Source organism: Emydura macquarii, unplaced genomic scaffold, assembly GCF_026122565.2.
Source record: "Emydura macquarii macquarii isolate MOO-44397 ecotype Brisbane River unplaced genomic scaffold, CSIRO-AGI_Emac_v2 contig_75, whole genome shotgun sequence".
NCBI lineage: Eukaryota > Metazoa > Chordata > Testudines > Chelidae > Emydura > Emydura macquarii.
In genome coordinates, this window is record NW_027130212.1 from 7802854 (window position 1) to 7823879 (window position 21026).

The 21026-nt window shown below is 38.0% G+C and overlaps 1 protein-coding gene across 1 annotated transcript in view; it reads left to right on the plus strand.

Moving 5' to 3' along the window:
- The window catches only part of ROBO2 (roundabout guidance receptor 2), a 583446-nt gene that overhangs the window by 497155 nt on the left and 65265 nt on the right, over positions 1–21026 (plus strand). Inside the window, exons 17-20 of the mRNA XM_067543334.1 lie at positions 761–932; positions 8802–8984; positions 18613–18655; positions 20190–20317. Coding sequence (XP_067399435.1) covers positions 761–932; positions 8802–8984; positions 18613–18655; positions 20190–20317 — 526 coding nt within the window. The remainder of the gene's footprint in view (positions 1–760; positions 933–8801; positions 8985–18612; positions 18656–20189; positions 20318–21026) is intronic.

Genomic DNA, 21026 nt, shown 5'->3' on the forward strand with positions numbered 1-21026 from the left:
TTGTTGTAATATTTGATGCCTATTTTCTATCCATTAGGAAAAAAATGAGACTAAAAAAGTAACTTTAGGAAATGTTAGATTACAGCAATAGTAACTGAACAAGAGCCTGACCCGACAAAGATGCACATGGTTAATGTTATGCCAGGGACTAGTCACACTGAAGTAATTAAAGTCAGTGATGAGATTCTGGGCTGTGTCTCTAAGAATTGCAGCATGAAACTTACAGCCCAGGGACATGGGGGAAAGAGGTGATTTTAAGCAATCTTTGCACCCTCCTGATCCTGGGCTGCTTGGGGGTGTTCCGCATTATGCAGCCCATCTCCAGGTGCCTCGATACATGTGAAGCATTTCTGCCATGTGATGTGCCCCATCTCTGCCCCCAGCACTGTTCCCTGCATTCCCCCTATGCCAAGGCCCTTAAGTGGGTCCTTGGAAGAAAGCCTCTGTCAGTCTTCCTCCATTCCTGCACACTAGTTGGATCTGAGACTTTAAGAGAACCCCTTTATGTTGTTCTGGCTCTTTTACATGGTGTAAAGAGGCCAGAGCAAGAATGAGAATTTTTACCCACATGTGTAAAGTTAAGCACATGCATAAGTCTTTGCAGAACCAGGCCTAAAAGTTTAAAGGAATTTAACTGTTGCATTTCAACATATCACTATATGTATTTCCAATGTAGTATGTTAATATATAGACTTTGTGCAACATTGTTTGGGAGCATGGTTATTTTCATATTGTTTTATTTCTCCAATCCCTACCCCAGATCTGGTGCCTAGGTAATGAGACTCGATTTCATATCAACAAAACAGTAGATGCAGCCATTCGCTCTGTTGTGATAGGTGGCCTATACCCCGGTATTCAATATCGAGTAGAAGTTGCTGCAAGTACCAGTGCAGGTGTTGGAGTAAAAAGTGAACCACAACCCATAATAATAGGTAAGTGATTGTCTACTCTGGTTTTTTTACCTGTTTAGTATTTCAGAAAAGCTTTCATCAATCACTTCTGAAAGCATAAAAATCCAGTGGAGCAAAAAACAAGGTACAATTCAATTTGAGCTATCTAGTTAACTTTAAATATACCACTGCCTGCCAACATTGCCTCTTCCTCTTTTGTATAGTTCTTACAGCTAATAAGATGAAACAGTTCTTCCTTTCTTGAAACATATTAAAAAACATAGATTACCCTGCACAGCTGATTTAATATTTTATTATGAATATACACTCCTGCAGGTTGACAGATTTATAGAACTAGCAACCAAAGCTCTCTCTTATCCTGTTAAGATGCTTGTAGTATTGCCTTATTTGAGCTGCTGGTGCCCAAGGCACTGTTTAAAGTTGGTTTTCTGAGCATTTGAAGTTTAGTGTTTCTCAGCTATCCCAAGCAGATGGGCTTCCTTCTGCCAAAGAACAAGTGGCCTCCAGTCCAAATAGAGGAAAGCTGGTATTATCATCTCTTTCCTTTGAAATTACTGTTTCTTATTAGTGGTTTCCGTGCTGAATTAATTTCATGACCTGAGGGAAACTTAGAACCTGATCCTTCTGAGATTCTTCCAAAACATAAATTGGGGATGGAGCAGGAAACCTTGCTCAACAGAATTGATTTGAGCCTTTTTGTCGTAGAGCTGCATTAAAGCGATTTGAGTGTAGTAAGTTGTTTATTAATTTGGACTATGGCTTTGGTCTAACCATTAATGTTGCTTTAAAAATGTGCTATTTCTAGAAGAGTACTGGGACACGGTTTTGTAATCTCCTCTTCTATTTCTTGTACTGTGCCTTTAGGACTTTTGGCAGAGACTAGTGGACAAAGTGAAAAATGTAACTAAGGCAATGTCTTAGACTCAGAATGTTCATTTAAGTTGGGGTGAAACTTACCCTTCGCAGAAAGCCAGTACAAGACCTATCTCCCACTTAAGTCTTACCCTAATCTTCATTTTAAGTGGTTAATGACATTCACATTACAAATATAGCCACTCAAAAGTAGGGCAGTTTAAAAGTTTAGATTTAGATTTAATTTTTTTATTGTATTTCTTTTTGGAGGGGAAGTCTAAAAAGGGAGATTAAGGCCATGTCTACACTAGAGAGTTTACAGGAGCACAGCTGTGCCTCTGTAAGATCTCTCATGTAGCCCCTTTATCCCAGACCGGAGAGAGCTCTTCCACTGACATAATAAAACTACCCCCAATGAGCGATGGTAGCTATAGCGGCAGGAGATGCTCTCCTGTCGACATAACGCTCACTAAACTGGCACTTCTGTTGGTGTAACTTATGTCACGGGGAGGGAGGTATTTTTCACACCCTGAGCAACATAAGTTATACCGGCAAAAGTGGTAATGTAGATATGGCCTAAGATAGAACTACCTTTAGGGAGAGTCTGTTCATGGGAGTACGTATAGCAGAAAAAGGAAACAATCTTACAAGACTGAAAATAATGAACGGAGCTATTACAAAGACCTTGAAAAGGGCACTAGATATGAATTCGGGGACTGTCTTTAAATGATCCCTACCGAGAGACTGATCTTTCACTTTTGGTTTCATTACTTTTGAAAGCCTGATTTTGTGAGGTATCTCCAAAAGTGCTGCTTTAAGGGTTCAATCCTGCAACGTGCTGAACAACTGGTGCTCATCCAGCATAGCATTTAAGCACAGATTTAACTTGTCCCATTACTCACTTACTTAAAGTTAAAAACATGCGCTATAGTGCTGTGCTGGACTGGGGCCTGAGTGCTCAGCACCTTGGAGGACTGAGCCCTCCGTCTTTCTCTGACTTACAAAAATGCTTAATATACTCCAGAGCTGAATATGGAAAGATGTGTTTCCATATTTGTGGTATGGAGGCGCAAGAGACATGAGAATGTAAGTGCATTATAAACCGGAAAAAGCCACTTGAAAGTTAGAGACTTTTCATTTATTCATTGTTATACTCATGATGTCATTTTATTCTTTCTTTAAAGATCTCATAATATCTGCCTCAGCGATCTTGTCTGGTATCACTTTCTGCATATTTAATACCCTTTAGATGAAAAGTGACTAATAAGGTCTTTTCTGTTTTGATTTTGGTTTCCTTTTTCATTTACATCTCCCCTTTTGTATTCACAAAGCTAGATACAGTTACCAGCAGTGACATTGTCTGCATCTCACTTTTCTTTTGTTTAGACCCTATCTTCTTTCTATTTTTTGTAGACTATCTTGATATAATTTTTTTCTGAGATTACAAATTTGGTTGATAAAGGCAATAGTGTTCATGTAATATACTTAGATATCCCTAAGATATTACATGGTACCACATGACATTCTGGTTGAGAAACTAGAATGATACAAAATTAATATGGCACACATTGCATGGATTAAAAACTAGCTAAATGACAGGTCACAAAATATAATTGTAAATGAGGAATCATTATAAGGTGCAATCCTAAATACTTATGCAAGTAACTTTACTCATGTAAATAGTCTTACAGAGAGACTTGCTAACAGTTGTCAAATATGTTAAGGGCTATCATAAAGAGGATGGTGATCAATTATTTTCCATAGCCACTGAAGGCAGGACAAAAAGGAATCAACTTAATCTGCAGCAAATGTGATTTAGGCTAGATATTTTGAAAAAACCTTCTAGCTATAAGGATAGTTAAGCTCTGGAATAGGTTTCCAAGGGAGGTTGTGGAATCCCCGTCATTGGAGGTTTTTAAGAATAGGTTAGACAAATACTTGTCAGGGATGGTCTACTTGGTTCTACCTCAGTGGAGGGACTAGTTGACCTCCTGAGGTCCCTTCCAGCCCTGCGTTTCTGTGATTCTATAATTTATGCCCCAGGGACTACTCACATGAATAAAGTTACTCACAGATATCTGTTTGTACAGAATAAGATTTTGTTTACACGGGGAAGGGACCATAATGTGATTTTTTAAAAATTATCTGAACAACTACAATGCAGTATAAATAATACCACAGTGATTTCTTACCTTGCCATTCTAATGACATAGCCAGATATCTATTAAAAATTCTTCCCTAAATACATTAAAAATACTTTCTTACTGATTTGTAATTTCCATCTTGAAACTATGCTTTGATTGCTTTGGTCTAATATAAAGAGACAGCTATGAATTGTGTTCTTTCCATGAACTGCATGTGTCTTGAAACCCTGCAAAGCTTCTACAGAGAAATATGTGTCAAATTTGTTATTTCTAGGAAAAAAAACTAAAATTATGCTCTCCAGTGTTGAGACTGCTAGAGAAGAAAATGTAGTTGGATTATAAGAAGAAATAAAATTTAAAATAATATTGGTTAATAATATAGCTATTATTTCTGTTGGCATGTTCATACTTACATTTTATAGTTGGTATAATAATATGAGGAACAGCTGCAAACTTTCACAGTAATAGGTACAATCGAATCTGATGTGTCTAATTAATTTTTGGTCCAACAAATTAGTTTTGTTCTTCATTACTCTCCAATGGGAGGAAGACATATTTCATTATATTTTTGTCTGCAAGAACAATGGAGCGTTACAGGTCACACAAATCCCTCGTATGTGTTCTAATTAGTAAAATTGACAGTATTGTTATAGAAACACCTGCAGTATACGAAATAGTACATTGATACCTTGGATGACACATATATTACTTCTGATTAAATATCATATAAAGAAATACAAAATTAATTCAAATTTGTTCCCCAAGCTTCTTCCAATTACGTTAATTTTGTTTTGTGTCAATAGGAAACATGCCTCTGTGTTCATTTACTTTGCAGCTACTGAAATCACAAAGCATATGTTATTTTGACATATAAATGAATTATTACTTTTGCACATGTAATTGCTAAGCATTGAAGGGTAGAACAAACATCCAGACTGCTAACTTGGAAGGTAAGTTGACCTAATTTGGAGACAGATTGTGCCTTTCTCTGGAAGAGGCTCTGAGAGGTGATAAAGCTGTCTGAAAGCTCCTTTTAGGTTCTCCTTGCAGAGTTTCTTGTGCATCCACTACTCACAGAGGACCTGTTTCTGACCTAATTGAGGAGGCGGGATGTCCAGCCCAGGGCCTAAGACTTCTATTGAGAAACAGGATTCCTTTCTGTAATCTTTTTGCCAGGAATAACAAGGCTTTGTTCACATCTAGGGGTTCCTTTTATTATTACAAAATGGAAATGGCTTGTGCCCCCACCCAGAAATCTAGTAAAACTAATCATCATGCCTGGGTGCATCTCAGAGGCAGTACCTCTCCACTCACAAACACACAGTCTGTGTATAACAAAAGAAAATTTTTATTAAGAGGAGAGAGACCACATCAGTAATTTGGGAAAACACCCCAGTGATGATTCAAAAGCAGGGAAGACATAAGTAGAATGCTGACCCACAGTATCTTGGGCGGTAGTCCTTTGCCTCAGTTTCCCACTTTGTCGTGTGAAAGCCCAGTGGACAAATATCCCTTTAGCACAGCACACCCCTTTCCCTTCCCTTCACTGCACCCCACTCATGATTTATTGTCTGACATCAGCAAAGTCCCAGAGTACAGGGTTGTGTTCAGATGAGGGGTGAGGGAATGTTGGGTTTGAATGATGCCTCTGCTTGCCGCTACCCACCACTATCACTGCCACTGCTCCCGCCTCGCTCTGCTCCCTTTAGCTGCAGTGCTGTGTTCTGATGTTCCACCACCTAGCCCAGTCCTTAGCGATTTCTGCTTTTCGTAATTTCACTAGGAAGTGTGGAACATCACTGCTGCTACCTCTTCTGTGTCATCTTTCACTGAATCTCTGTCCCCCCATCAGGTCCAAGGCTCAGCCCTTTAGATCAGCTTATTAGTGCTTTCAGCTCCAGTGATCACTGGTAAAATCAAGGACTCTGTATTGAGTCTAATCAGCTCTTTCTTTAAACACCGGAGGAGAAGGGTAAAATGGCATCCAAGAACTTTTTAACAGAGACTACACCAGCAGTAGGAACCCCTGTCCCCACTCCCTTTGACATTCACTTGGGTTTAGCATCACAACCTGCCTTAGTAAGTGAGGTTATCGTGCGGGCCTATTAAGTACAGTTCTTCTGTCTTTTAGTTATACAAGATAACATTTCATCAACTCTCCATCCAAGATTTCAATGAATTTTAACCCAAAACAGCCACAATTAATCACTTCGACAGAGCAGGTGTTTCTGCTGATCACCTAGACAGAGTAGCTATGAAAATAAGGTCTGCTCCCGAGGCCTTTTCCCCCATCAGCAGATGGCAGGGACAAGCTCATTCAGACCACTCTTTTCTTTGGATTCTAGACATCTATTCAAGCAGCCAGCACATCCAGAGTGTTCCCTTGGCCTTCCTTTCTCCATAGCTTCTTCTGGAGCAGCACTTCCATTGCCTCACCATCTTGTCTTCTCTATGCAGTGCCCAAAGGGGTGGGTGAGGCTGGCCTCAGCAGAAATTAAGAGCAAGTTAATGCTGCTTGGAGCAACTTTAGCTCCCAAGCAGATTTCTACTAGAAAATGCCCTACATCAAAAACACATGCCCTAGAATACATCTGCTCCCTTGTTCCACCCCAGCACAGTCTCTTCTGGTCCTTTGAGCCCTAAACCTGAGGTGCACCTGAAGAGGGGTTCCCAGGGTACCAAAGAAGGGGAAAACATCTGATGGAACACTGGTCCCTCCCATCTTTTCCTTACCCAAAGGTTTCAACTGAGTTTTTGCTTCTCTTATCATATAATGGGTGGGAAGCACTGGGGCTTCGATAATTGGCAGAATACAATTTTAAAGTTTTGGAAAACACCACGGCAGGTTTTGTAGCCTGTGGTTAGTAAAACTTCCAAGTTTCAGGCATGATGCAATACAGTGTTTTGAAATTTCCAAATATATATAAGGGATCCCACATGCTGTCCTTTCCCAAACTAGTAGCCATAATCAGTCAAGGTCTTTTCTTCCTTGACCTTGCTCTCCAGTGTTTCCTAAAATTCCCTGGTTTTTTCTTTTATAGTACAATTTTCACTGATTTTTTTTAAAACAGAATTACTAAAACCAAGCCAACGTCCAGCATAATGTTTGAACTATTTGTTCACAATGTCAGACAGTCAGAATTATTAAGTGTTGACGTGAGTAATAAAATAAGGGAAAAGCATAGTAAATCACATGGATTATTAACAGTAGTTACAGCAATTTAATACGCTACGTCACATCTCTTAATAAATAACTTCAACCTCTTCTGAATTCAGTATAAGGCCTAAACCTAGCTCGTCTCTAAGGCATTGCTGTCACTAACCTCAATGGGGGTGCAGACTCTGAAAGATCCAGTATGGTGAGACACAAAAACCATAATAAAGTAAAGTGAACTCCTGCGTTTTCTGGACTTGATTCTCATTTATATTGAGGCCCTATTATACTGCTTTGGGTATGAAAGGGAGCATTAATGAGGAAATTACATTTACACGCACTCCATGGCCTATATACACTGCTGGAGTGGTGTAAAGGGGCATTAGTGGGAATAAAAATCAGGTCCTTCGCCTTTTCTCTCTACTTTAGCAAATGACCTTGTTTGTTTACTTTATACTGCAGCCAGAACGCTGACACAGCAGCAGTTGTGTTCCAAGAAGTGAACCGTGAATTTAACCATTGCTGATTTATAGAAGAGGGATATATACATGTTCACAGCAAGGCATAATGTTACAATATTTATAACAATTTTCCTGAAATAACCACTTTATTGCCACATATATTCTACTTCCTACGTGTGTGATAGGTTCCTATAATTTGCTGATTCCTGTAATTAAGAGTCCAAATATTTGGTTTTTAGAATACAACATCTGCATCATTGAATCGTCTCCTCTACATCGAAAAACACTGTAGGTAGTTTCATGAATGGGGGGCCAAGGTATGTCTATGTTCTAAACATTAAGGATGGATAACTTCAGCATCGTTTTTTAAAAAACTGCACCCATTAAGATTATTTACACCAAACATATATAAGGTTATTACTCACATTTTTTTTTTGTAGAAAATGTTATCTGATTTTCATGTTTTTTATAACTGCTGAATTTTTGAGTCTGTGTCCCAGGTTGGAGAGGTTCATTATTTCTGGAGAGAGTTTCTAATAACTGAGTAAGTGTAAGACGGTGTTTGTCAGTTCTGGAGCTCTACACTTTGGAATTTGTGTGATGTCCATCCACAGATAACAGTTTAGATTCGGGGCTTGTTATCAAGCCAGATATTGAGCTACCAGCTAAGTTATAAAATCAGAAGAAAGAAAATGGGACATATGCAGGAAGTCAATAATTTCTATCATTAGATACAATCTAGACAGCATATAGTCTATGTCTCCATCACTTTTGCTGCTCATAAGTTTTATGGGTTGTACACATTTAATAATTATTACTCTAAATATTAGGTGTCACTGATTGTTTTAAACTCCTGCATCTCTGTAATATGTTTAGATCTCACACTTGGAAGAGCCTTCTACAAAATAATCACCTTATTTATTTTTTGGATTCTATTTGGTAGCAGCCATTCTCTCTTTGTGGTATGCTGCTTATAACCACATCAAGAATATTTCACAAAAATAGACTGAGCTGTCCTCTGTGAGTTTATGGGGACAGTAGTATAGTATCTGTCTTTTTCAACATATGTTTGAATAACTGCAATGCACTGTAGGTTCCCTTGCAGGAAATACTGCCTTCAGATCTGTTTGAATACCCTATGTACTGCACCCACCTGCCCGTCCCCCTTATTGAGGCACAGTACTGGTTTTTGTTTATTTTTTTTCATTTCAGGTCTCTGATTCTTGGTTACATTACAGAATGCGTCATAAACATGTGATATTGATTTTCCTTTATGCAGGAGGTCGTAATGAAGTTGTCATCACTGAAAATAACAACAGCATAACTGAGCAAATCACTGATGTTGTCAAGCAGCCTGCCTTTATAGCTGGCATTGGTGGGGCATGCTGGGTAATTCTGATGGGTTTCAGCATCTGGCTATATTGGCGTAGAAAGAAGAGGAAGGGTCTGAGCAATTATGCTGGTAAGAACAGTAACTATTTACTACTAACTTGTCCGGTTCTATCATGAGCTGCACAAGTGCTGTTAAAACTAATTTAAAAAACCCAACCCTAACCATGCTGGTTTTACCAATAAAGGTGGAATGAATGACTGCTGTATGCCTATTTAATGTGTGCTGTAAAAGTGCAAGTGTATGAGACGCTTTAAATGCATTGCTCTGGACCACATTTCATCATTACTGTAAGACAATCTTTTACATCTCCAGCACATCTATCATAACAAATGTCCAGAAAGGATTAACTGTACCTCTCATCCAACTTCTGTCACAAAAGACACTCTGTCAGTGGTCCCAGCTCTAATAAGGAGCTAGATTTGAATCAGACTACATAACCACATGAGAGTAAGAGGGAGTATGAATCCCTCACCACCTCCACCCCTTTACTCCTATGCTCTCCCCAGACTTTGTAGTAAGTAGAGCTACTCACCCACTTACTCCTTATCTGGAGCTTGGGGGTTGAGGATGGAAGGAGAAGGGAATGGGCAGAGCATTGGCTCTCTCCACCCCTGCTCACTGACAAGAGGGGAGAGGGACTGAGCCTGTAGAGGGGAAGTGATAATTTAGTGCTGGTATAGGCAAGTGGTAAGTTACTAACTTGCAATAGGTGAGGAGTTGTGTGTCAGACGTGTGTCTATGAAGCAGTGTGCTGCAGCTCCCACATCACATTTCGCTCAAGGCTCATTTCGCCTACAGTCACAACCTAGCCTAGGAGAATTAAATTTGGAAGGGAAAAGGAGTTTATCAAATAAATATTCTCTTATTTTCCCCATCAGATCTTTTTATTCTGTGTTTTATTGGGACTGTAACACTTCAATGGCTGAGATACCTCAAGTTTCCTGTGGGTTGTTGAGAAGTCATATAATTATAATAAAATTACATACAAATCTATTCAACACCTCTCCAAAAAAAAAAAGAAAAAAGAAAAAGAAAAAGAAAAAGAAACGGATGTCCAGCTTTTGGCCAAGTTTACATGAAAAGATAACTGTTAAAATATCGGGTATTTTTTCCAACTAGTGTTGTTACACAATATATTAATTAATTTTAGTACATTATTGGTTTCAAGAAGAAAAACACCTTTCATGACTTGATCCAGGTTAAGCACAGTTGGATTTCACGCATATTTACTGCTGGCAGCATTAGCAGGCCAAGCATAAACTCACTCCAATATATATAGAGTGAGCCTGAGTAACCACAGTAGTGAAGCTTATTAATAGGCTATGTTGTTTGCACATGGTGTTTTTTCTTTTCTTGTAATTAATAATGTACATATACATGATATTAGTTTCTACTCTGAGAGATTTTGTTAGTTCATGCAGATAGATACAGATCTATCTATCTATCTATCTATCGAGGATAATTAACAGTAGGATATAGTTACATTATTTTATCAGTCTCTGACTTTAAACTGATAATGCATCAGGGTTTTAACAGTCTCATTTCCTTATGGATGTATCATACCTTTTCATGTACTTCAAATGCACTAAATACACACTCAGCCTAATTTTCCTAGAAGAGGAATTTTGTCCTATATCTATGTGAGTTGGCATGGCACATTTTTTGTGAGCAGTCTTGTGACCATTGCATTGTGACACAGAATTACCATTATCAGAATTGTGAAATCATGTATGCTCTTAACAATGAAAGCTCGTTTCAGAACTCATCCTAATATTTATGATAAGGAGGATAGCATGTCTACCTGAGAACTAACTTCCACCAATTGTAATTGTCAAAATTCACTGTTCACCTTTCTTCAATCTTTATTTCTCATTGGCTGCTGGCTGACTAGTGCTTTAAATCTCAATTGTTATAACCTGCATATGATTTTAGACCACAGATGAGTGAATTCCAAAGGAACCTTGTGCCCTGCAATTAGTACTTGTTATCAGGGTCTGTAACTCACAATGTGTTTGCTTTCTTGTTTTGCAGTTCAGTCCTTCACCTTCACCCCTGCAGGTACTGTCCATTAGTCTGTCTCTTACCTCACCAACATATCATGGCAACCATTAGCATAAGTGTTAATAATCATTGCAGGTATACAGAATTAAAATCAAGTGCAAGGAGAAACATTTACATTCCCCATCTGTTACAATAATGTGGTATTGACTCTGCCAGTGATTTCAGAAGAAGGCTACAATCTACCACAATTAACTTCTCTTTCATTATAATTCTTCATAGTTCTTACTCATCCAACCCTTCTAAATTATGCAGTTTTGAAAGGTAATTTTCAGGGCAATGCTTGAACTAACCTAACTACCATAGGGAGATATTAGTCACAAAGGGTCAAATTTTGCTTTTGAGGATTCGTGTATTTAACTTGCAAATTTCTTAAGGCCTCTGCACCTGGCCAGAGAAGCCGAACTTATCCGCTCTTTGGTTTACATGAACCTGTCTCTGCATGGGGTTTTCAGATCTGCATTTTTGCCAAACCTGGGCAGTGATTAACCCATACACGCACATTGATACACTAGGTGATAGGCCTTTACGGCATTTTAAAGCTTTTTTATTCATTGAAGCATTTGCCTTTGTTCTGCCTGTCCAATTCAGAACCATCTTCATGTTCTCATTTCTTTACAAGGCATAACATATGGTATACCATTACCATAAGTGTGATTAAAGTTATGTGAAGAATAAACGAACTGTGGCTGAAACAGCAGGTTGCAAACAGCTTTGCCAACATATGTATGGTCAAGAGATACAGTGTATCCAGTTAATTGTAATAATTAATACAAATAACTGACCTCAAGCATATCTAAGAATGAGTGTCACAATCTCAAAAATTCTTACATCATCTCCGTGCACTACAGTGTACCTGGCTAGTGTATTTCATTGTTTTCTAGTATGAGCGTGCAACATTTTGTGGCATATAGTATGCCTTTCAGTCATACCTGCCAAATGCCAAGAATTTTGACAAGGGACATTTTTCCAAAAAAGTTGGTGGCTTGTGGGCCACTGGTCTTCCAGCGAATGGTAGGCTGTGCGTGCTCCTTGGTGAATTTTAGGTTATCTTTTCCGTGTTAAAAAGTGAAGTGGAGTAACCTAAAACTCACCAAAATGTATACCTCCAGTAGCCTCCAGACTCCTGGCTTGTTTGAAAACAGGCCCTTTAAAATGATGCTTCTGCTTATCCTGCCATCATTCCTCCTCCTTCCCCTGTGCTAATGGTTCCCCTTCTTTCTCCATTTCTCACAGTATGCTCATTGCTCTTTTTCTGCCTGCTGCTCATTGGAACTTTCCAGTGTTCCCTTCTAGCTGCTTCTCTGCACTTTTCAGCCATAACTGCAATTGTGTGCAGTTTGGCAAGGGAGCCCAGCTGGCCATGAGAGAGGTGACAAGATACCACTTGTTCACACAATCCTTATATCATTGTTATATAATTGTTGAATAACTGTACCCAAAGAGAAGGTTTGAAAACACATGAATTGCTCAGCCAAACCAGCACTATTGGCATGTTTGTTCAGATAAAAGTAAGATGTGGCACAGCTTGACAGATAGTGACCACAGCCTGAAATGCTTTTCTCATTTCATTGGGAGGCACAGCGTGAATGCTTAAAACCCTAATCACATACTACTGTAATTTAACTTGTGTGTGTTCTGAACACATTGGGCTAGATGCTGATCTCCTTCGTGATGAGTAAATCCAGAGTTACTGCAATGAAGTCCATGTACAGTGGAGGAACAGTGATCGAAAACTGATCCATGGTCTTCAGAAATGGTCACAATTAGCCCAAAATCAAAACAAAACAAAAGAGTGTGTAGCTTAGCATAATCTACTGATTTATTTCTAGGCTCAGAGTTCCACATGAAGTTCCTGACTGTATGGATTTGGAGTTGGTTATATGATCTATAGCCACAAAATGTTTAAATTTTCACTTAGCTAAACACCTCCCTGTAGGACAGATCTGAGAAGACTCATGGTTACCCTTCCATAGTCAGTTGAAACCCATATATACTGAAATCGATTTCAGGCCTACATTTTTAGACATCATAGGACAAAATGCAGCTACTTTAAAGGAAAATTTCAGTGAAGTTACATTGGAGGTGAATATGTCCTAACTTATTTGTTTGTGAAAGAAATACATTTTTGCTCAGGCCAAACATCTGCTTTGAACTGTTCCTTCATGAATACATAAAACATGAATATCCGGATATGTAATAGAAATGGTCACATTGCTCATTATGTATATTTGTGATAAATTCAGATTTTTACTTTGCTTCATAAATAGAACTGGTTGGATAGTTTTGAAAAAACAGAAAAAACATTTTTCCAATTTTTTTGTGAATATTCTTTTTTGTTTTCTAACTCTATTTGCAAATCATTCACAAACTGACACTGATTTTTTAAAAAGTGGTATGTATTCATTATTTGAAAATATTTGCTAAATGTTTGGACTGATAATTTTCTAACTGGGTTGTTTGTTAATTGTTCACTTTAACTATTTTCTATTTACATCGTGTGATTGGCCACCTAAAATATATTATTTCTGCTGCATGTCTGAATTACTGAAATATTTTAATCAGAAGCATAGTAAATAGAAAATGGAATGCTCCTGGTACATACTTGTGCTGGAGATGAATAATCTGTAGGGCTAAAATTTAGGTAACTTTCTGGATTTGTGAACATTTTCACATATTCACAAATAATGAATAATATGACCTCATACATGATTTTTGGTTATTTACAATGGAACAGCTGTAGTTTGTATGCAGTCTACTGGTTCACAGGCCCAAGCACCACTTGTAACAACCCCCACAGCATGATTCATCAGCAGGGATTGAACTTGAGACTTAAAGCACTGAAGGCACGAGCGTCTACTTTGTGAGTGAAATAAGTGACTCCACTAGCTGGGAAGCAGTAGTAACATAACCAGAACCAGTGGGTTAAATATACATTCTTGGAAGATGGCAGAATATCAGCAAAGCAAAAGCTTGGCACAGGAGTCTCTCAGCACCACAAATACAGGATTTATTCCTTATTTAGCAATCTGCAGTGCAGATTGTAGAGGACAATTTGGCCTGACAGGTCTGTGTACCTTTTGACACGCTCTAGAAGAGAAAACATTGCTGCTATGCACACTGAAACTGAACTATACACTAATTTCCTGTTTTTCATGTTCATCCTCTACTCACGTTCCCCAGATACAAATATGCACCACAGGTTTGCTCATGGCACAAAGAAGGGGAGCTGGCATAATACAGGTATTCCTTCTAAGTACCATATGCAAGTTTTTTCACTCCCATTCATTACAACCCTGGAACAGAATTCATTCATTTAGCAGGAAAAATTACAAATGTGTCATCACATTTCTACACAGGTTCCTGTACAGTAAATTCACATAACTCGTGTGCGGAAACAAGAGAAACGCCGTATATCTATATATCTTTCATGTGTCCTCAGACTCATGGGTGTGCCAAAAACCACTCACTTGAATACTCAAGGTGTTTTCAAGAGTGCACAGGCTAGGAATCATGCAAAGAAAGTAAATGTTTATGTTCATGTTTATGAGTAGGTAAGCTTATTTAGTGATTAATGCCCTAAGGGATTAAAGATTTTGTGAAACTTAATAAATATAAACAAATTAAAAATAGAGAGGAAATTATGGCATGCTAAACATTTCATGCACAATTCGTAAAATTGTTAGAGAAGTATAAATTATTTGACAGAATCATCCAAAGGCAGGCAGAAGATTTGATGGAATTTTTATACGCTGATTATCTGTTCTGAGTTAATGCTTATTAAAAGAGGATTAATCTACATTCATATTTGAGGAACAGCTTATCAGGAAAAGGAATGAGACTTGGCTGGCAACATTAAAGTTTTCATTTGTGGCAGGAAAATGTGGCCTACTAGAGATAGGCACACAGAAAGCTTTCTAAAGCTTTCTTGCCTCAAAATGTCAACTTACTATATATTCATATTTTTCCAGTTCTAGCAGGCATAAAGATTAGGTTTAACCTTGTCAGATAGTATTAGTAAATAGCATAGGTACTTCCCTATATATTTTTTAAAAAACATGAAAAAGCTCTTTAACATATACTCTTCTTCATACAAATATATACTATAAAATTCATTACATTGTATGCATTTTAAATGCACTTTGGAGTACACTCTGCATTTTTGCAGCTCTTGTAGCATAGACTGGTGAGAATCCCTTAGAAATCACTGTTCTTTCTCTCCCCCTCACCTCGTCCCCATCTTCTTTTGAAAGCCAGTCTCCTCCCCACACCTAATGCAGGTCTTCAACCATTCTGAGAACATATATCAGATATAGATAATGCTGAAAGACCTTTCATGCTTTCTCAATGATAAAAGGCAAGAGATGGGTTGGATCACTGATAGAGAGAGACCTTTCCCTTCCTCCTCTCCCATTACCCCTCTAAACTGTTCAGCATTTATTTGGAATGGAGACAAGCTGAATAAAGCTAGCTTGTCTGGGCATTTTATTTTGCATCGACATCTACAAGACTGTATTGCATTAAATATGCTCCTTTTCAGCATTTAGACTTGTTTTGTAATTTCAGAACTCAAACTGCAGGCAAAAAATGCTGAGAAAACATATGGCTGAAGTGATAAAAAAAAGTGCTTATTTTGGCAGCCTGACCGTGTCTTTTGTGCCATTAGCCGACTTTTCCTTCTTAATGTTGATTCTAAGAGAAATGGATGTGCTCTTGCCAACCTCAGGTAGTCCTGTTTTGAAGGAGATCAGAAATACAAAATAATTTTGTGATCTGCCAGTAACATCCTCTGGTTTAAAAAAAGATACACAGCCTTGGGCCATAACGTTTTGCTGATCAGCAGGAGCCTGTTAAGCAAGAACAGTGACTGTGGTGTTTTCTTGTTTCATATTAGGGGAAGGATTATAGCCATTCCTGCATCAGCATGCAAGGTGGAAGCAAGTATAAGGAGCCTCCTCTCCAAGCCACATGCGCTTACACAAACCCAGCCACAGCCTGGCCCATAAAAAAACCAACAACACTGCCATAACTCGTCCTTTTGGATGGGTTTCTCCTTTTCAGTCAGAACCTAGCTGTCTCTCTCTCTCTGAAAGTACAAGGCTTTTATTGGAGGGTCACAAAGTGATGTTGTGAATTACCACTAGGTGCTAGTCACCCAAAGGCAGGGTAGAGCAGTGGCATCCATCCCTCTTCTGTGCCAGGTGGCAGACTACAGCAAACTGTGGAGATCAACTACAGCTTTATACAAGGTGTAGGAGCCACTTCTTCTCATGATACTTTCCCCAGCATGCTCAGAAGTATCTTGCGTACCTCACGGCTCTGGGGACAATTGTTGGTATGTTCTCTTTTTGCATCCCCTCCTTCCCCGCTGTGTGTGGTAAAAGCCCAGAAGAGTCTTACAGATTATAAATATGTAGCTGACCAAACCTATTATTTTCCCCCGATTTGTCATATTTAAAATTTCTCTCTCTCTCTCTCTCACATACACAGTGGCAATATTTCTTTTAAAATTAAAATGTTAATATCAGTCTGTAGCCTACATAAACATATTAATCTCAGATGTAAAATAAGTTTCAATATGGAATGTATGATCTGAAAAGCCCCCTTTAAAATACCAAACCCAATTCATATAGTTCATTATTGAATACATTAGTGGTACTGTTTCTGGGTTTATATCTTTACAGCAACATCACTTGTTGTTTTGACAAAAGTAGAATGTCTGGAAGGAATGGAAGATGGGGAAGAAAAAGAACATTAAATTAGCTTCTACTAATACATTGCTTAACAACATGTTTTGAGACATAGCCAGACAGCACCATTTATTTGCATATTCATAAATAATATCTACAGCTCTTTAGTCTTAGCTTATTCACGTTTAGCAAAGAGTGATACAATCACTTGATAGTCCATTAAAAAGTAACATAACTGGAAAGTAGTGTCAGAGCGAGAGCTAATTAGCTGCAATGTTTTTAGCATGTGGTGTTTTTCTAAGCAGGCTTTTATTTAATACTTCCCACGCTTTTGATTTTCTTGTCATTAATTGTTTCAGATTAACTCTTTTCAAAATACAGTTATTAAACAGTTTGATGTGAAATAGAACTACAGTAGCTTTCCAGTAGAAACTGTAGTCCATTCTGTGGTAATGAATAATTAATCATCAGCCCCAAAAGCACTTTCATATGGGATCCTAAAGGGGTCAGTTTTGTCACCTTTAAATGTTGTTAAAGTGTATTGTAAAGCTCCTTAGAAAACTGATAAAGTGACTAAATATGAGATATCACCAGGATGCTGCTGTTATACAGATTTATGTCAGTTTCTTTGCTAATCATGACATTTCCATCTTGGTGCTGTTTTGTTGTCTGGCTGAGATTGCAGTGTATGACAGAGAGCTGGTTAAAGTCAGCCTAGATACAACCATGGTATTCCTGAGTTGGTGGGGGTAATATCTGGAGAATCTTGCAAATACTTTAGTGACTGTATATTTATTGACGAAGATGGCTAGCCCAGGAAGGTGGTCAGAATTACCTATCTGGGGATTATTTTTAACTGAGCTGACTATACAGCTTCTTACTATCTGACATTGCAACTTTCATTTTTAGATGTGGATTTTGTTAAAGATCTTAAGGATCCAGGCCAGACCACTAAAACAGACTGCTGTAGGGGACTTAATTGGAACTATCTCTGAAAACCATTAATAAATTATTGTGCCACTGAAGGACCAGGACTGCTCATTGACCTTATTTCACAATACCTAGTGCTTTCTGCAGTACATGAATTGCAGTTGCTATTCAGCAAGTGTGCACCAAAGGTTGGCTTAAAATTAGTATATAAAGGAACTAATCACATAGGACCACAATATAGGACCACTTATATTGCCCTACATTTCAAAACAGCAACAGAGAAAGGGTATTACAACTGTAGGCCATCCTGAAATATACCCCTGTGAATATACAGTGGGTGTGGCAGGGACTTTTCTGTCAAGCGTTCATTAATGTATTTCTGTTATGATTGATAGACTTCAGAGTATATCCTTGGCATCCTTCAGGGCAAGACTGAAGAGATTTTCTTTCATGTAATGCTGATGTGTATTTGTGTTTTTATGTGTGATGTTTTTATCTTGAATGTGTGAGGGAAGTGAGGTAGGATTTATACCTGTTTTCCCTTCTCTATAACTCTAGCAGGGCTGCCACCTCTTTGCATTTATCCTATGGGACAAAATATTTGTGTGGAGACATTATGCTGCTGCATCATGGCGCTGATGTCGTTAACATACTGGTATAATGTCATTATATACTGACGCAGAAGGATGCCAGGAAAACACAGTTTCACCGCCTGACATAGTCTCATATCACACACAGTCCTGTCAGAGGACACACAGTAAATTCAGGATTCTTTAGCCAGCCTATGCTTGTTTGGCTTACAGAATGCAGGGCCGATTGATTTAAATCTGTCCAGTGGTAACCCCTCTTTGTTGTAACTGCTGCCTTATATATCGTGTTATGATGCCCAGAGGTTTTAGTCTTGGATGATGAAAAATCTGATTTATTATTATTAATAATTATTACTAACTGATTTTATTTGCCTCTCTTGTGTTTTTTGTTTGTTTGTTTGTTTTTGTTTGGTTTTTATACCAAAACAGTCACTTTTCAAAGAGGAGATGGAGGACTAATGAGCAATGGAAGGTATGTTTGTTGTTAAAAAGATCTTTTTCCATCCTATTTCTTTTTTGACTAGGAACTTGAACTGTTCTATAGGTAAAGGACTATTATAATAAAAGATCATTTATAAGACTGACAAGTCTAGGAGGAATTAAATGGCTTACCACAAGGTTTAATGATCTATCTGTTGGGCACTTTAGAGGAATCAACTCCAGATGTTTCATATCTCCCAGCTGCCCAAGAAGAAATTAGTAGTAAATATCACAAAGAATGTGTTCATTTGTTACCAGGATGCTTATTGCATTAATTAGACATTAGCAAATGAAGTTGCTGTTGTTTAAGACTCCTTATTGGCTCCACTAAATTGCTGTGAGTGAACAATTACACATAATCGATCACAAAATAAATGATTCATGGATGATAAATAGGTTGTAGATTGATAGAACTGGATTCCACAACTTTGGCTACTCAATTGAAATTGATAAAAGCTGATAACAAACCCATATATCCTCATCTATTTTCTCTTTGCCAATATGGAGATTGTAATTAGGCCCTGGTAATAACTTCCAATCTCCCATTTAATCAATATTTTAGCAAAAAGAGATTAGGCCTAATGAGAGCTAGTGGATGTGGCAAGAAAACTGCTAGATCTTCTTATTGCTGTTTCCATAGAAACCCATGTTTCTCTTAGGGATTGTACTAGAAGGGGTCTATCAGAAAAACCACAATGATTATAAATGTTGCTCCTTTCTCATAAGTGTGCTAATAATCCGGAAAAGCTTCAGAACTGTGCTTTTCATGTTAAGAGATTGATTTTCCTTTCAAAACACAAAACACTGTCCATGTTTGCCATGCTGAATTTCAGGATAGGCCCATACTATTTATCCTGTGCTTAACGAGTACACAGTGCCTGATAGCCAAAGTTCACTTCCCTTTTTGAGATATTCAAGTTTGAATACAGCTCTCGAAGTTTAATATTACAAGAATATGAAAGCAAGTTGTAGTCACAGATAAAAATACTGTTGTGAACTTTACATTAATCCCACTCAAACCTATTTGTCTCTAAACTATACAAGAGTACTCAGAGAAAGAGCTACCAGCCTGTAAATGACAGACGTACATTTGGGATTCAAGGAGTGAGGAAATAGTAGCCCAAAGTCCTGGAAATGGCTGTTACAGAGCAGTCATTTTGAGTGATTGTTCCCTTGAGGTGGCAATTGATCATTCAACCGTAGTTTAGGATCCTTCAGTGGTACAGCCTATTCCCTGTTTCAGACAGACAACAGAGTTCATTTGGATTCTGCCGGAATCACGACTGATACCTAGTTCCATTTTCACTGGCAAAGTTGATTTGTATATAGTCTTAATTAACTGCTGAAGGTCTTTAAATCATGAAAGCCTACACAGTTTTAATTTGAAATAAATTGAAGTCTCCTAAACTGTTTATTACATATTGTGGCAGGAGAAAAATGATGGTCTCTTCAATCATTATGTTGTCCAGAATTGTCTGACAGACATACTTTAATGTTCATTTCCTTTCCCTCCCCTCCTGCTTTAGTCGACCTGGTCTGTTGAATGCAAGTGACCCCAGTTATCCTTGGCTTGCAGACTCTTGGCCTGCCACCAGTCTGCCAGTAAACAACAGCACTAGTGGACCCAATGATCTTGGGAATTTTGGTCGTGGAGGTGGGTTTTACTCTATCATGTCACCATGCAGTGAATAATGCATATTGTTTTCACTTTAGTTTGTTTTTCATGTAGGGTTCTGTTTTGTGTATATGTATATATATTGTGTGTGGGGGTGTTTAATCCATCAAAGAGCTTTAGCTGTAAAATCGCTGCCTGGTACAATACAGTATAGCACGACAATACTGCTAATTAGTAATGTTGGGTTTTTATCTGCATTTTAGTCTATTTCTAGTCCTTATATGTTCTTCTGATATTGTTCGGTCTATCACAGACACACCATTACAGCCAAAATTTTCAGAACTACTGTCTTATTTAGGGTCAGTTTTTGGGTGCTCAACGTGGGCTTGATTTTTAGAAGTGCTGAGCCCCCTCAGGTTCCATTGAATTCATCTGAACTTGTGGGTAATCTGTAGTTCTAAAAATCAGACCCAACATGTCCCAGATTGGCATCCAGTATCAGAGATTACTCTTGAAAATATTGGCTTTCGCCTCTCTCATTTCCCCAGTGTGTAATATTATTGTTATTATTACTATTAATGTCAGTATTATTTCTTTCTTTGGCAAATTACGCACTTCAGTCATAGATATTAAAACACTAAGTGAGAATATAACAGCTCCTATCACACCAGAATGTTGAGGATTAGTTAGTTATTTCATGTTTGTTAAGATCTGTGATAAGTACTATGTACAAAGTATTTTTATTTCA